Source organism: Dryas octopetala, chromosome 3, assembly GCF_963921425.1.
Source record: "Dryas octopetala chromosome 3, drDryOcto1.1, whole genome shotgun sequence".
Classification (NCBI taxonomy): domain Eukaryota; kingdom Viridiplantae; phylum Streptophyta; class Magnoliopsida; order Rosales; family Rosaceae; genus Dryas; species Dryas octopetala.
In genome coordinates this window covers 12,486,779-12,504,406 of record NC_141368.1, presented here as the reverse complement: position 1 = coordinate 12,504,406, position 17,628 = coordinate 12,486,779, and the positions used below count along the sequence as shown (strand labels likewise).

The window sequence follows — 17,628 nt, the reverse complement described above, 5'->3', positions numbered from 1 at the left end:
CACATGTCATAGCATATATCTATATATATATATATGTTCACCGACCATCGTAAGTCGTGATCAGATTGTGGGCTAACATATATATATATATAATTGGTCCTCTACCTATAAATTTTATTTGCAATCCTTCGTAGACCCATGTTTCCATTCTCCCAAAAAAAAAATTCATAGATTAACCATCAAATCATATTATAAATCAGAGAAAAAGAACACATGAGTATTTGTAGTGAAATAAAATTACATATGTGAGAAAGAAAACAAACTAGCAAATCTCTTCAGTATAGCACCATGGTGACTGATCTGGTTGGGTTTTTGTTGTTCTGCTTCTATTTTTGTAGGGACTGGGCTGCTTTGAGATGTAGAGAAGCACCTATGTACCTACGTTTGTTTTTTGGGTGGGATGGAAAAGGAAGTCCTGCTTGTTTTTATGAGTAATTTCGTTTTTTTAGAATTTCCAAATTTATTCCCACTTGGAAAAGAGAATTCCTGCTTGTATAAGAATTGTAAAATGACGCCTATTTTGTTGGAATTTAAACTCAGGATTTTAGCTCTGTAAATTCCACAAATATTTCCTTCGTAATTTGTGAATTTCCCTATAATTTGGCCAAACACGAAACTTTCAATTTTCCACGCGTGAAATACTAACTTTTTTTTTTAATCTCAAGTTTTTTTTCTACATCCAAACACATTGTTAGAGGTGTTTTCTTTGTGGTCTAGAATTTTAGAGGTCATAAAGATAACAAGACACCTTTGGTGCTTTATAATGATATGGGTTACCCCCGGTTAACAACTTTGGTGCTTTATAATGATATGGGTTACCCGGTTAACAACTTTGGTGCTTATATGATCGGTAGGAAAATGAAGGCGTCAATAGTTCTAAAGAGTGAAATATGATGAATTCCTCAGTTTTTAAATATTTCAATCCTAAATCACTTTTCTAATGTGAAAGCTAGATAGAGTTTATTTTCAATTCTTCAAAAGCAAATCGAATTCTTTAATTTGATATAATTTGTTCTCCAACATGGCTACATTAGAATAGAAGTCATTCACAAATTAACTGAACTTATGAATTCATTTGTAATGAACTGAAATATTTTCTTTGTTCTTTTTTTTTTTTTCCTCTTTTAATTTGGTTCCTAAGATTATGTAAGGCTATTGACGGCAGCTTAGCATTAGGTCCACTGAAACCTGTACAAGTGGATTTACTTGGAGAACTCACAAGTAAGAAACAATTCAGTTCCTAACATTATGTTAGGCCTTTTTTAGGTACTCGCACTTTCAAGCAGAAAGTAACAACTGGTTTCACCAACTGTTTAGGTACCAAACAAAAGGGAAAGATTGTTTACCCCCCCCACAAACAGTCACACTCCTAACACCCCAAGAAACCACAATAAATTAGACCTCTCTTTCTTTTCATGCTAGTCTCTCTTGACACCAACTCCTCTCCAACACCACCCAAGCTCCCCATATATACATGCCCCAAACACTAACACCAAACTCAGAAAATTTCATTGCTAAACCTCCTCCTCATAACCAATATCCTAAAGATGTCGAGAGTACTAGAAAGCAATGGAAATGGTTCTTCCAAGCAATATCATGCACCACCTAGGCGTGCTCCTACCCCAGGGAAGGCAACAGTCCTTGCATTGGGGAAGGCCTTCCCAGGTCAACTCGTCCCTCAGGACTGCTTGGTGGAGGGCTACATTCGTGACACCAAGTGTGAAGATGTTGCCATTAAGGAGAAATTGGAGCGCTTGTGTAAGCATAATTATTTTTTCTTTAGTTAGTTTCAAGTTAATTCTTTCGCTTTGCCTTTTAAATTAAACTGAGTAATTCTTCTATAAAACGGGTGTAATGCACATGTCTCTCACATAAATACCCACAAAGGTTTAGGGGTCCCGCATTTACTATGCACAATGGTGTGTAAGTGTGTAACCCACAAATGTGTGTAAGTCTCACACCCACTATGGCCTCATTCAAGACTTTTTGGAACTATTTGTGTCATATTTTACCACATTTGTCATAAATGTGGTCACTGTGATATATGTAGCATGCTTTTTCATATCCTGTAATGCTTTTTACCCCATATAACTCACCATGTTTTTTCTTTGGCTAGGCAAAACCACTACTGTGAAGACTAGATACACAGTCATGTCCAAGGAGATTCTAGACAAATACCCCGAACTAGCAACTGAGGGCTCAGCCACCATCAAACAAAGGCTTGAAATTGCAAACCCTGCTGTGGTAGAAATGGCCTTGGAAGCTAGCCTTGCTTGCATCAAGGAATGGGGTAGATCAGTTGAAGACATTACTCACATTGTCTATGTCTCCTCAAGTGAAATCAGACTACCTGGTGGTGACCTGTACCTTGCCAGCAAGCTTGGCCTAAGGAACGACATTGGCCGCGTTATGCTCTACTTCCTAGGCTGCTATGGTGGTGTCACCGGCTTGCGGGTTGCCAAAGACATAGCTGAAAACAATCCGGGAAGCCGGGTCTTGTTAACCACTTCTGAAACCACAATACTTGGTTTCAGACCCCCCAACAAGGCACGCCCTTACGACCTTGTTGGGGCTGCACTTTTTGGTGATGGAGCTGCTGCTGCGATCATTGGAAGCAACCCAATTTTGGGGCAAGAGTCCCCTTTCATGGAGCTCAACTATGCTGTCCAACAGTTCCTGCCTGACACACACAATGTGATTGATGGCAGGCTCTCTGAGGAAGGCATCAATTTCAAGCTTGGAAGGGACCTCCCTCAGAAGATTGATGAGAACATTGAGGAGTTCTGCAAGAAGCTGATGGCGAAGGCTGATTTGAAGGAGTACAATGAGTTGTTTTGGGCTGTACATCCTGGTGGACCTGCAATCCTCAATGGGCTAGAGAGCACACTCAAGCTGAGCAGTGACAAGCTGGAGTGTAGTAGGAGGGCATTGATGGACTATGGGAATGTCAGCAGCAACACCATTTTCTATGTGATGGAGAATATGAGGGAGGAGTTGATGAGGAAAGAAGGGAGAGAAGAGTGGGGGCTTGGATTAGCATTTGGACCTGGGATTACATTTGAAGGCATTCTCATGCGCAGCCTGTAATCTTTTTCTCTACGAATGTTGTTGTCTCAATTAAGCTAGGAGTACTATTATGCTGCTGCATCTAAGTTTGGTCATTTTATAGATTGGGGTTCTTCAAATTTCAATGTAGACTGAAGCTTTATGAATTCAATTTGCAATTTCTATTACAAGGAATGTATGAACTTTATGAATGTGGTTTGCGGCAAAATTTCAATGTGGTTTGTGGTATGTGACTAGGTATGTATGAACTTTATGAATTCTACTGCAGTTTCTGGGGAGTATCTATTTGTATCTTGATCACATCTTGTAACATCTCTAATACATATAGGTTTTACCTATACGAGAGATGGTAAAAAATATGATCACTTGAGATGGTACAAATAGTTTTATTTACAATAATGCTAGTTGTCCCATATTTTTTTTCCCACATTTGTATCCCACCTGATGTGTCATTACTTTACTGGAAAGGTATTTCTTTTTTAATTTTTAGGTTTTATTTTTTAATTTTTAGTGTCCAATGTATGAATGCCATGTAAGATGATATGAAATTGTGGTATAAAAATGTGGTAAGTGTAGCATTACTATTTTATTTATTATGGATAATCATTAATCAATTGAAATAGGTGAAATAATTTTAGCAAATTGAAAAGTTGATTTTTCTTCTTGGCTTTTTCAAATTTAAACAAACTGTTCTCTTACACATTTTCTATTCAAAAATTTTAAATTAATGAGATTTTTATTTAATGTGATATAGAACATCTAGCATCAAACACCGTCTTACATTCTGCATTTTCTAACCCACATTAGAGAATTCTTACGAAACAATTTCTTTTAAGAACAAAACAATAAAGCCAATGATCATTTGATTTAGTGGATAACACCCAATCTCCATTGGTTGGGGGAGGTTCTCAATTCATATATCATGTACGACAATTGTCTAATATATAAAAAAAGAACATAACAAAATATTTCATCTTTAAAATCTACTAATTAATATCTCAGGGAAAAAGAAACAGAACAAAACTAGTATAAGTGTATAACACTCTATTGGGCCAATCACTAGGCCCTCTTCTATCCAAAATTTTAAAGCCCAAATCTCCAACTGCTTTGAGCTTGTGCCGCGAAAGTACCGAAAAGTCATACCAAACGACGTAGTCTTGCTTTTCCGTTTCAGTTATTATTGCTTTGCCGTTAAGAAAATCCCTTTCTCTCTTCTGGAGAAGAAAATTGAATCTTCCGAAACCCTAATTCCACTTCCATGGTGATTCTTTCAATTAGTTCACTCTTCATTTGATTCTCAATTTTCAGTATTAATTCAGGTAAATTAGCTTCACCGAGATCTCTAATTTTCCTGTTCCTCTAACTTTTGGGGTTTTTTAGGCATCTTATACTACATTGAAAGCTAGCCCATTTTTATGTTTTGGCTTGCATTTTGCAGAACTGAGGTTTATGATGCAAGATGAAAAACCCAATCCCAGCGAATCCACACCGTTGCTGGTACGTATCATTCTCTTATACTATTCAAATTGGGTTTTTTTGTTTTTTGTTTTTTGTTTTTTTTAGTGATTTAATTATGGTGGCAAAACAGTTTGGATTATGAAAGCTCATATTTATTTGTGATATGGCCATGTAGGTCATAAATTTGATTAAATGAATGTACGTTTCCCTATACAAAGGCTTGCTGTTTAATTAATAGTGGAAAATGTGGCATTAATATTGCATTAATGCAGTTATTGTGGAGCTTATTATATATTCCTCAAGTTACTGACTGAGAAGGAGAATGGTAATTAGATTAGGGATATTTTGATAAACTATTTGGTGCATATGGGTTCACAGAGAAAATAGTATTATTTCTAAGTTCTAGCCCAAACTTATAGCAAGCTTGGTTATTGGACACTGGGGCACTGGTCACTGCCTGTGACTAATATAGTAATATCTAACTGTTGATCATGCTTGTTATGTATGAAAATGACAAAATTAGATGATATTGGGTTTTGTTGCCTGATTGTGTATTCCACTTTGGAGTTTATTTCCTACTCTGATTCTCTGCTTGGGAATGGAAATCTTTAGCCTCTCTTGATATTTGTTTTTTTAATTTTTATAGTTGTTTATCCAATTATCAAGGTTTGGTGCTGTCCTCTGTTTATTGCACTTCTTCGCTATCTCGGATTGTTTCATAAAAGAAAACCCTTTTTTTTCAGTACAACATAAAAGAAAAACTTTCAAATGTTAGTCATTGTTCATTTTCTGCCATATATTAATAAAAAAGTACCTGCAATAATGAACAGTTAATTTTTATTACAGTATGAAAGTTTCTTCTAACAGCTCCTGTTTTTTCAGGCTCAGAATGATACTTTAAAAAATGATGGGGTCATGCCTCCGCTATTTACCTCTGTTCCACTACCCACTCTCAATGAAGCAGCCTCTTATATTTCTCAGACAACTTCATTATTTACACGCTGTTTCACTGATTATTCTGGTAATCTTCCTTATTCTTTATGGAGATTGCTTTAGTTTCTTATTCTCTTTAATATTTATCCTTCTTTATATCTTCCCCACCAGTGGGAGTGAGGGATGTGGACTTGGGGAGTTAGTCCCAAATGTAGTAACTTGGAAAAATTATGCATGTTGTTGCTTGTAATAGCTTCCCTCTGTACACTTTTATTAGTTTGATTTTTCTTTTTCTTTTTGGTCTTTTCCTAAGTACACTTTTTAATAGTGCTGTACTTGTACCATGCCCGATGTTTGGACATTAATATCATAAAAATTAACAAAACTATTTTGAACTTATAATTTGCTCCGGAGAATGGAAGTGTATTTTTGTAGAAGTATATGCAGACAAGACATAAGACTATCAGAGTCCACTTATTGTTTAATCTTTTCTTTAACCAATAGTTCATTCTTGCACTTCATTTATGTAATTATTCTGTTATCCTTAAAGGTATTTTAACATTTAAAATATCATGTTTGTGGCTATTAGTGTAACTGTACACGCACATTACTGCTTCCAATTTTATGCCTTTAGGCCTTAGTATGACTATTTTTTGTTAGGTATTTTCCTTAACATTTCTATCACTTGTTGAAATGGAGCATAATTCTAATTTAAGGTTTGGTCAAATAATGTAATTGATCCATTTTCATATAAGTCCTTTGAACCTTGCCACCAAATCCGAGTAGAATTTGATGATGCAAATGCACCACATTTGAAATAACCTTCTCTCATGTCCTTTTTGTAGATTGATTTTTCATTTTTTCTTATCAGTTATTTGGAATTTATGTTTTGCATGTGTGTGCCTCTTTCTCTTTGTTGTCATAAGCATTGGATCTTAGATTGATGTAGTTACACTTTTCTGCTATTTTGCAGTAGAACCTTCTTCTAGAGAATATGGAGATTCCAATGCTCAGGAATTGGTGACCCTTTCATCTGGACAAGCTAGAGGCTCTCTTGCATCTAGTGATCTTGCGTCTTCAAGTGGAAACTATTCATCGTCTGCAGAGTCATCTAGTACTGCAACAGATGCTCCCTCTGTACTTGATGGAATAGTGAGAAGCTCCGCAGGAGATTCATCTCAAAATTCCAGTGCCCTCATAGTATCTAATCATAGTGGCCAAAGTGGCATTTCTATCTTTCAAGGGTATTTGTTCCTACTACTTATTGGTATCTTTTTGGGCCTATCCTTCTAAAATGAGTGTGAGTTTAAGTATTATTCTTGACATTCTTGAACTGAAATGTGGTAAGGCCAACAATTTTCATATGCTAATCAACAGCACAAATACTTCCCATAAATAAAAGAAAAATCTTAAGGGGAAATAGAAAAAGCTTTGGCCTGGAAATAATGCATCTTGATGACTGCTACCACAAGAAATTGAGAAAACTTTTACAGGGAATTGTGGATGGCTGATATTTTCATGCTTTGGGGTGCTAGGCTTAGTGTTGATTTTGGAGAAATATACTGGGGACATAAGAGAAGGGTGTTTTTCGTCATCTAAGGAAAACACATGCTGGTTATGGTTACAGAGATTAGAAGTAATAACAACAGAAAAAGAGGTGAAGATGAATTTCTAGGCATCACTGCCCTCTGAGAAACTACTTGTACTTGGAAACATGAAAAATTATCCGTTTGAGATGACTCTTATTTTGGCCCATGTATTGCTACTACCAATCATGTCCAAAACATCTAGGAATTTCACCAAAATATCCTTGGCTTTAAAAGAAACTTCATACTACATAGAAATATGACTCAGTGCCTCAGTTGTTGCTAGAGTAGGCTATAGGGGGATGCTTAGTGGGCCCCGGATGATTGAAACTAAGCCATATATTTTTCAATGTTATATCTTTAGGCTTGGGTTTCTGTGAGTTTCTTGCTGCCTGCAGCATTCAGGCTTTCCAACAATAGTGGTGATGACTGATGATTATATTCACTTTCAGCCTTATTGACCGTGTGCGAAGAACTGTTCGTGGATCTGCAGACGATATAGGATGGCTACAGCGCGATCCTACAATGCCCCCTGTTGAAGACGGAACTGAAAGGTTCATGGAAATTCTGGGAGATATCAGGTGGGATGTGCTGTATTTTATTGTGCATGTAGCATCTGCTTATCATGTTTATGCTTATATTAATTTCGCTGTTTCTTCCTCTGATAGGCATGGTGTTCACAGATTGCCAAACTCGATGGTTTGTTTGTTGGTTCCAGGTACTATTTCTTTAAAAGAAAATAAAAATATTAGTGATACTTAAGTCAGGGAAGGACATTGGGAGAAACAACATCCCCATCCCCTTTCCACTTTCTTCCCTTTTAGGTTTTTTTCCCCTCTAAACTATGTTTTGTTTTTTATTATTCGTATGATCTTTGGTCTGGAGACTCTGGACTTCTAGAATACATGAAACTCTGTTTATTTATTTATTTTTAATGTATATTCAATTTTGGTCATAGTTATGTGCTAATGAAGTTTGGTTACTTTGGTAATCAATAGGTCTTTTCAGCAACCATGGACCACTATATTTTGTAAATACAAAAATGAGTCTCTCAAAGATGGGTCTGGTCTGTCATATAGCCAAGATTCATAGTGAGGTACGTTGTTTTAAAAAAATGAAAAAAAATCTGTTTGTACCTAGTTAATTATACATTCTAAACTAACTTTTAAAGAATCACCAATCAGGCCTCAGTTGAGAAAAATGCTCAAGAGATAAAAGAATACATTGAGGAATTCTATTGGGGTTCCAAGAAACGTGTTTTGCTTCTTGGACATAGCAAGGGGGGAATAGATGCAGCAGCTGCTCTATCATTGTATTGGTCTGATTTGAAAGATAAGGTTGCTGGGTTGGTGTTGGCACAAAGTCCATATGGTGGTAGCCCAATAGCTACGGATATCTTGCGAGAGGGACAGCTTGGTGATTATGTAAACTTACGAAAGCTAATGGAGATTCTGATCTGCAAAGTTATTAAGGTAAAGCTTTGTTCACTGTTCCAGTGTCATTTTCATGTTGCGGTTTCTTTCTCTGTAATCCTTTTTTCTTTGGCCCTGTTGTGGGGTCCACATAAATACGTCATTTGTGCTGTTTATATAAATATCGGATAAGATATTTAGTCTCACATGAAATTCTGTAGAACTGCAAAAGTCACCACTCTGCTAGGACAGAGATGGGTATACAAGATGTGGATGACAGAGGGTTTTATTTTATTCTTCCTGAGGGTCGGTTGAAAGGAGTTAAGGACCCTTTCTTGTTCTCTCATATGCTAGGGGAAAGTATTATAGTGGTTTTAATTTTAATAAGTTTGATATCCATTGAAGCAACAGTTAAAGCGGTCAAGCATATTTTTGTGTTATGGTGCTTCTGTTATCATTAAATATGTATTGTAGGTCACTCCTGTGAGTAATTTTTCATTTGATTTCTATTCCTATTTCAAATCTTTTAATATAACATGTCATCTTCTGTGAAGGGTGATTTGCAAGCTCTGGAAGATTTAACTTATGATAAAAGAAGAGAATTTTTGAAGAACCACCCGTTGCCGAAGGAACTCCCTGTTGTTTCAATCCGCACAGAAGCTGCCATATCTCCTGCTGTTTTAGCTACATTATCTCGTGTAGCCCATGCCGAGCTACCTATGGTTGCTCCCCTTTCTGCAGGCCAAACGGCAAAACTCCCAGTTATAATTCCCCTTGGCGCAGCTATGGCTGCCTGTGCACAGCTTCTGCAGGTCAGATATGGCGAGACGAGTGATGGACTTGTGACATGCTGTGATGCCGAAGTTCCTGGATCCGTTGTTGTGCGGCCAAAACGTAAACTAGACCATGCCTGGATGGTCTATTCATCACTGAAAGATGACCCTTCAGAAGCAGACGCTTCTCAAGTGTGTGAAGCTCTGTTGACTTTGCTTGTAGAAGTTGGGCAGAAGAAGGAACATGAGCATAATGAATGAGGCTGTTGAGCTCGACTTTGCATCCCTTTGTTGTGTTTTTGTTGGAATATTATATTTTTTCCCCCTTTACCAATAGGATCTTGATCCACAAGATTTGGGCGACAGGGTCTGGTTTGTGCCTTTGTATATAGCTGATGCTGAGCTCAACAACTAGGTTTCTAAACTTCCCAATTTCCTTTTCTTTTGATTCTTTTTTTTTAGAACTTTTTCTTTTGATTGAATTGGAGGAAAGTTGAATAATTGTTACACATGGAAACACACTGCGTTGAAAGCGCAAGGTTCATTTGTTTTTAGTTTGGTAGGAAGGATATTGAAAAGTGATAGAACTGTTTCTACTTTATGCTCCCCAGCTTATTTTGGAGGGTAAAATCAATATATAAATACAAGGGTTAATTTAATTTCAGCAATGGTCCTTCAACTATTCCGTGAGTGACTTTGGTTCTTCAACTATTCCATGAGTGACACTTTGGTCCTTCAACTATTTTTTTAATTTCTATAGTTCTCAAATTTTTTTATGAGTGACACTTTGGTTCATTCCATCAAAACTGTTAAATATTTTGTTAATATATAAAGGTTTTTTTTCCAGCATTGGTCTCTTAACTATTCTAAGAGTGACATTTTGGTCCTTTAATTAATTTTTTAAACTTTTAGGATCCTCTAAAATTTTTCATTTGTCTTACTTTTAAGTCCATTTTCATCATTTTTGTTAGTATTCCGTATAAATTGTTGATGTGGTAATTGTGGGTCCCACAAATTAATGCTTACATTAATATAAGCATAATTTAAAAAATTTATACTTTAAAAAGTAATATTAAAATCAAGATATAACAAAAGAAAAACAAAAACAAAAACCAACTTATGAAATTTAGAGCGATATAATCAATAGAGGGGAAGGAGAGGCAGAAGGAGAGAGAGAAATAGAGGGGAGGATGGAAATAGAGGGTCCGCAGCTGGCGGAATGGGTAGGTGGTTGATGGGTTGGAAATAGGGTGATTATGTTATTTTATTGTTTTTAAATATTATTTTTAAAGTTTAATATTTTTTTATTATGCTTTTATCCAAGTAAGCATTTATTTGTGGGACCTCTATTGTCATGTCAACAATTTAAACGGAATACTAACAAAAGTGACGAGAATAGACCAAAGTGAGACAAATGAAAAAGTTTAAGGACCCTAGAAATTTAAAAGGGGTTTTTTTTATTTTTAATACCTAAACTTTGATTATTGTCTCAATATGGTACCTGAATTTTTATTTGTCTCAATTGAGTGCTCAAATTTTTATTTTGTGTCTAATAGGTACCCAAGTAAATTTCTGTTAAAATTGTTAACAGAAGTTAGAGACAATATAGTCATTTCAAAAAAGCTATATTTTAATTATCTACTACTACCCACCCGCCCACCACTCTCCCTTCCATCTCTCCTCCATCGCCCTCCCCCCTGCTTTCTCTGCAAATTGTGGAAAAGTGAAAAAACAAAATCAAACCTCTCTCCTCCTTGGACAACCCAGCCTCCCCAACCTCTCTTCACCATCGATAACCTCTCTCAACCTACCCACCTTCCTTTTCACCACCATTTGCACTGGCCGGATGCCTTCTCTTCCCCCTCCCTTTTTTTCTTTCTATCCTTCTATTTCTCTCCCCCTCTCATTCTGGATTTGCACCAGCCTCCCTCCCCCCCCCCTCTGCATCGGCTAACTCCGACACCAACAACAGTGACAACCCCTTCTTCCCCCTTCTCTCTTCTCTCTTCGCCCTCTCTCTTTCCCCTTCTCCTTTCAAATCTGCAAATCCGATTCAAAAACAAAAAATCTAAACAAAAACCCCACAATCAGCAAACCAAAATAAAAAATAGAGAAGGGGAGGGGCGATGGAGGAGAAAGGAAAGAGAGACTGGTGGGCGGGTGGTAGCAGAAGGTGGAGAGAGATTTAATTTTTATTTATTTTTTACTTTTAAACATATAAAAGAAAATAATTAAAATATAGCTTTTTTGAAATGACTATATTGTCCCTAACTTATGTTAACAATTTTAACAAAAATTTACTTGGGTACCTATTAGACACAAAACAAAAATTTGGGTACTCAATTAGGACAAATAAAAGTTCAGATACCATATTGAGACAATGATCAAAATTTAGGTACTAAAAATGAAAAAAAAAAAAAAAACCCAATTTAAAAACATTAATTGAAGGACAAAGTGTCAATTGTAGAATAGTTAAAGACCACTGCTGGGGGAAAAAAAAAAAGCCTTTATATATTGATAGAATATATAACGTTTTTTACGGAATGGACCAAAGTGTGACTTATGGAAAAGTTCAAGGACTCTAGAAATTAAAAAAATAGGAGAAATTTTATTCATTAACCCTTTTAAATATCCTTTAAACTTTTTTGACCCCCTAGCCTCAAAACTAACATTTATAACCCTTTTGCATTTTTTCATACCAAAATACCCCTTTATATATGAAAATGTCGCGAGAGTCCACCAAAAAATTCGACCCAAAATTTCACTTGATGCACCTTCTTCCAACAGTAGCCAAACCCTCCTCCACCTTCTTCCTGCAACAACCATGGAGAGCGACCTCCCTCACTGGCCAACAACCTATCATCTCCTCTCTCTATCTCTCTCCCCTTCTCTCCCAACCCAAACCTAAAAAAATAATAATTTAAAACCCAGATCTAGTGGAATGCATGATCGACATAAGGTGAAATGCGCTATAGCAAGAAAAGGAGAAAAGATGGTCGAATTTGTGGTTGCCACAAGGTCGACACATGTGTCAACCAAAAATCGACCGTGTGGCAACCAAAAATTCCACCTAATGGCTACCAGAAATTCTACAAAAATGCAGATTTGGGAAAAAGGCATATCAACCCATAAACTCGAGAAAAAAAAAAACCCAACAAACCATAAATTTTAAGTCTTGTTTATTTAAGGAATAATTTTTGACCACTTAACCATTGGATTTAAATTTAATATATATACTTACAAATTTAATTCAACTAAAATTATACATAATCTCAAAATTTAAATATCAGATCCTACAATAAAAATGCAACCATATCTATCATAAGAAAAAAAAAATGCAACCAGACCCATACACAAAAAGAAGAAGCCCGGCCCAGTGAGCACCAGCGAGCTACAGCAGGGGCAAACACCAGCAAGCACCAACGAGCTTCTTCACCTCACTTGAGTTTCTTCACCACGAGCCCGTGAAAGGTGCGAGGAGGGCAAGGGAGATGGCGAGGGAGAGGGCGAGGGGGCGTTGGAGGAGGCCGGCGAGTAGGGCCGAATTTGATGGGTTTCTTCAATAAGCAGCTGTCACATCCCAAAATGGGGTCTAGCACTTTGAGCATGTGGCAGCGCCACATTGGTCTTTAACCTCGACATACTCTCACTAAACCTAAGTAAGAACATGTCAAGATTGAAGATCAATGTAAGACTTAAAATTTAAACAAACTAAACTCCAAAACCATGAGAATTTTTTTCATTTTTAATAACAACTAATCAGAGTAAACCGAAATTGGAAGCTTTGTAAAATGGTGAGCTTTAGTTATTTACCCTTCAAGATAAATCAATTTCCAAAAATAAAGATAGACCCTTTGTTTTAAACTCAATAAACAAGACATCAAATAAGAAATTGAAATTCAAGCGAGAGTGAAAACTTTAATTTAAAATATAATTTTTGGTGTAAACGAAACAACGAATAAATAATAAATAATAGAGCCATACTAATCCTTAATAATTAATTCACTGATTTCTCAACTAAAATATAAAAGATAGAAAATAAAAAGGAATAGTAACACACTCATTCATGATTGGGTCCTCTTCCTCATCACTTGAGTATATGAACATGGGTGCCTGGGTGGTGATGGTATGCTACTCCTTGGTGAATTCTCTGTACTTTCAAACCTTCATCCCTCGCTATCCAAAATGTCTATGAAGCTAATCATTTTCATGTCCTATAGGTTTTCTGCAACTTAACAAACTGTGTAGAGGTGAGCATCATCAAAACAGCTAATCACACACTCAACTAGTCTAACAAAACCTAAACAATTCAATACAATCAATTCAATTACAATTAGGATTTAATAATGGCCTAAGCTCAAATGGCTATTGCCCAATTAAATAATTCAATTAATTAAATGGCAACCTATTTAAAACATTTAAATATAAATTAAATCATTCTTTCTTTGAAAAATAAACAAATCTATTTTCAAAGATCGAAACCACAATTATACAAACACAAGTATAATCAATTTCAATGATCAAAAATACAAGAGTTAATTACATTTACACCCCCTGAGGTTTATCGTCTTTTCACATACACTCCCTGGGGTTTCAATAATTACACATACACCCCCTGCAGTTTTAAAACTGTTGCATATAACCCCCTACAAGAAAAAAAATAAATAAATCAAAAAGAAAATATTTGTATTCAGGTTGGACCTTACACCTTGAATAATCTTATTAGGCTATTTAATCCCTTAGCATGCTTTTTTGCATAATTTCTCATCATTTTCGTCTCACTATAGGGGGTTATATGTAACAGTTTTACAACCTCAGGGGGTGTATGTGTAATTATTGAAACCCTAAGAGGTGTATGTGAAAAGACGATAAACCTCAGGGAGTGTAAGTGTAATTAACTCAAAATACAATTTCACAAGCATAAAGTCATGGTCATAATTCCCAACATAAACTCGTGTCTTTTCCGGTTGGGCATTATCAAACCATCATGCATCCATTTTTAATATGTATCCAACATAATTTATCTCATGAAATGCATATGCATGTTAAATTAAATAACAATGCAAGCGTATTTTTTTCTCCATGACATTGCAAACCTGTCAAAGTTTATAAATAGTGGACTTATCTCCTAATTTGTAAAATTAATTATCGATATCCCTCATATCTTACTAAAGAGTAAGATCTAGATAGTGAGATGTCATTTCATTGAAGTAAATAAAAACTCATTTACTTCCCGCTAGCATATTCTATATTTCTCATAACCACTCTAGACGACATATGTATGCATACTTTTAGGGAATTGAACCCAAGAATAGAGTAAGAATTGTACCCCATTATCTCTAATTAGGAAGACCAATTAAACACTAAAACCACATTAGTGTAAACATTTTTGATTCAATAAATATGAATGCTAATGTATGCTTTAGCAGCCCTCATGCAACACATGATTGCCTTCAATGCTTCGTATGTATATATGATGTCAAATGAACATAAAATGACAATTCAATGATATGATCAATTCATTCATTTCATTATATAACATGCTTTATAACACAACAAGTATAAAACAATAGAAACAATTAAATAAACAACCAAGTTTATATTTTAAAAGCTTAGATCCAAAACCAATCACAAGGCCAATTAATCACATAATTCTCTTATTGGTTCAATCCTCTTTTACCCTTTAATCTAGTTCTCACACCTTAGAACCTCCAAGATTATCAACAAGGTAATAAATAATCCTTAATATTTTCTGGTATCACCAATATGCAAGTCCTAATTAGTTTCAAGTCTAGGTGATCTAATACCCTTCCAAACCACATTAAAATGTCAAGTGATTTATTAATTTACCAAATAAACCAATTTAAGTCCAATTAGAACCTTAAATCCTAGGCTAGTTTATTTAAAACTAAACATAGTGATTCATGTTCTCAAATAAATTCATATAAGTCAACTCATTTAACTTTAGGACAAATAGATTAATTTATTTCAACCTCACAAGGTAAGTAAGTTATCAACATATATGCATATCAAATTCAATTCAATTCTCGGTTTCAAAGTCAATTAATTCTCTTTTTCTATAACTAACCAAATTGATCATAATTTCCTTTCAAGGTCAATTAATCAATTTCATATCAAACATAGCAGCCACAACATGTCAAGACAAATTGAAATATCCATTCAATGTCGAGACAAGCAATCAAAGAATCAAGCACAACCATCAATGTAACTATAATTAAACCATATTGAAACATAGAGTTTAGAAATGACTAGTTCTCCCTATACCTCAATTGAAGCTTCTCGTCCTTATGGTGATCCACCAAACTGAAAATCAGTCCCAAAACACAAAGGAAATTAGATTTCACATTCTAACTCTCGAATGAGGTTTCGTAAGGTTTTTAATGTCGTATTGGCTAAGTTAAGTGGCATCCAAGACCTCTAACCAATAAATATTCATCCTACAACCTTAGACAAGTCTAAATCATGCATACAAATATAGTTGGAAGCTTAGAAATCAACACATAAGCCATACCCAAAAATAGGTATGCTGAAGCCTAGTTTTTATTCAAAAACATGGGGTTTTGACAACCTAAATTCCATTCCATAAGTAAATAAATTCTCTCATGCTCATAGATCAATCTTAGGGATGATTTGTGACTTGTGTGAACTAATCATTTAGGCCAAAAAGCCTTAATATCAAAAATGACATTTTTGAGGTAAATTGCTCCCTTTAAAATCGCAAGTGAGCACCACCTGCTCCCGACATTTTATAAAATCACAGAAAAATAATTTGAACGAGATTTTTCACAAACATTTAGAAGACATACAAATACTTGTGCAAAAACATTTTCAGAGCAATTGGAGTTGTGCAAGTGTGGTTTTTGAAGGCCCCAAGTTCACATCAGTAAGCTGATTTTATGTATTTTTACTGTTCACGTGAATAAAATGCTATTTTCTGGTTTGAGGCTTCAAATCAAATAAAATCAATTGGTACAAGTCCAAAAACAATCCTACAATCTACCATGATGATCCCAAAATGAGTTTCTAAGTAAATCAAAATCCAAGTATGCAAACCTCAAGAATTTCCTTTGAAAAAGCTATAGAAAATAGGCAGTTTTTATACAAACTTTAAAAATACGTAACTCACTCAATATAAATGGGATTTGCATTTGAATGAAAGGTATATGTCTAGTTTATGGCACAAAAACAGTTTTTCAAGATTCTATTCCGTTCGGTATGAAAATCGATTTTTGTCAAGTAAGGTTAGAAAGTACGAAAATTGCAAAACAAGGTTAGGTTATGAGACTCTTGGATTTTTCTTTGAATGCACTTAACCCTAGCCATTCAACAAGGTATGAAGGTATTGAAAATCAAACTTAAAAGGTAGGATAAAGGTTTTTACCAATTCTTGTTGAGTTCCCAAAGAACAATGCAAGTCGAACTCTTTTCTCTCTCCCTTCAAGTTGGCCTTCCTCTTCTTCTTCTCTTGTTCTCTCTCTTTCTCTCACACTTTTTCTCTGTATAACCCAGAATTTTCGTGGGCTCCTTAGTCTAAACAGAAGTTGGTTTTATAAAATGATTCTTGTGCCTATTGGAGGGAAAACTGAAGAGTCACTTTCTATCTTACGTGGAAAAACGTTTTTGACAAAGTTTTGGGCTATTTGTCAGAGCTTTTGGTTTCCCAAGAGGCTTTTAATTGGTTGGCCAATCCCTAGGCTAAATAGCCCAATAACCAATCAAAGACTTTTACTTAACCAAGTCAATTAATTAAAATCTGTCATGGCTTTTTTATTGGATTTTCTTTCCCCTTGGCTGAAAATCCTCTCTATCTTCAGCCCTAGTCATGACCTCCATACAATGCAAAACTCATCATTTTAATCTCTTGTTCAAGAAATCTAAGTTTCTAGCCCTAATGGTCTAGGTTGGTCAAAGAAAATAGAGGTTTTAAAGTCAATTTGCAACCCTTGGTATTCATAGTTGTCAAATCCTAATTCTTAAACAAATTAGATGTCACAAACACACATAATTGTACAAGTAAGAGTGTGTGTGTGAGATCCAAAAATGACCACCTAAGTAACCAAGTAATTAATTAAAATCATGTTGCTTAAATTATGTGCCTTAAAACAATTTTTGAATAAAATAGAAACATACAAATTCTTTCATATTCCCTTGGAATTTCAACATTACCAATTGAATGAACAAAGTTTTGTTTATCATACAATTAACCAAGTATAAGCAATTAAATTAATTTAGGCAAACATAAATGTGCATTAATTTGCCTCAATTCCGAAATCACCATAAGTATATGAAAATAAATATGGTTCATAATTTTAAATAAAGTATTCAAATAAATGAAATTCCATAAATTTGTCCATGTGGACTAAATTCACATTTGTGTTC

At 35.2% G+C, this 17,628-nt stretch overlaps 2 protein-coding genes across 2 annotated transcripts; both read left to right on the top strand.

Annotated features, from left to right (window-relative positions):
- Positions 1–1,547: 1,547 nt before the first annotated feature.
- On the top strand, positions 1,548–3,087 carry LAP6 (Chalcone and stilbene synthase family protein). The gene is made up of 2 exons (XM_086235255.1): positions 1,548–1,758; positions 2,117–3,087. The coding sequence occupies exons 1-2, from the start codon at positions 1,548–1,550 to the stop codon at positions 3,085–3,087; spliced, it is 1,182 nt and encodes a 393-aa protein (XP_086091381.1).
- Positions 3,088–4,198: 1,111 nt separating this feature from the next.
- LOC147290992 (alpha/beta-Hydrolases superfamily protein) lies at positions 4,199–9,892 on the top strand. Its single transcript, XM_086236812.1, has 9 exons — positions 4,199–4,385; positions 4,505–4,563; positions 5,407–5,545; positions 6,431–6,701; positions 7,496–7,624; positions 7,712–7,761; positions 8,042–8,139; positions 8,228–8,515; positions 9,010–9,892. The coding sequence occupies exons 2-9, from the start codon at positions 4,516–4,518 to the stop codon at positions 9,487–9,489; spliced, it is 1,503 nt and encodes a 500-aa protein (XP_086092938.1). The 5' UTR covers positions 4,199–4,385; positions 4,505–4,515; the 3' UTR covers positions 9,490–9,892.
- The last annotated feature ends 7,736 nt before the right edge of the window (positions 9,893–17,628 follow it).

Excerpts from the sequence above, each read along its gene's own strand:
- LOC147290992 (XM_086236812.1), top strand. The coding sequence starts at position 4,516 with ATGATGCAAGATGAAAAACCCAATCCCAGCGAATCCACACCGTTGCTG. Across the intron at positions 8,140-8,227 it reads TAGCCAAGATTCATAGTGAG|GCCTCAGTTGAGAAAAATGC; the intron begins GTACGTTGTTTT and ends ATCACCAATCAG. Across the intron at positions 8,516-9,009 it reads TGATCTGCAAAGTTATTAAG|GGTGATTTGCAAGCTCTGGA; the intron begins GTAAAGCTTTGT and ends TCTTCTGTGAAG.
- LAP6 (XM_086235255.1), top strand. The coding sequence starts at position 1,548 with ATGTCGAGAGTACTAGAAAGCAATGGAAATGGTTCTTCCAAGCAATAT. Across the intron at positions 1,759-2,116 it reads GGAGAAATTGGAGCGCTTGT|GCAAAACCACTACTGTGAAG; the intron begins GTAAGCATAATT and ends TTCTTTGGCTAG.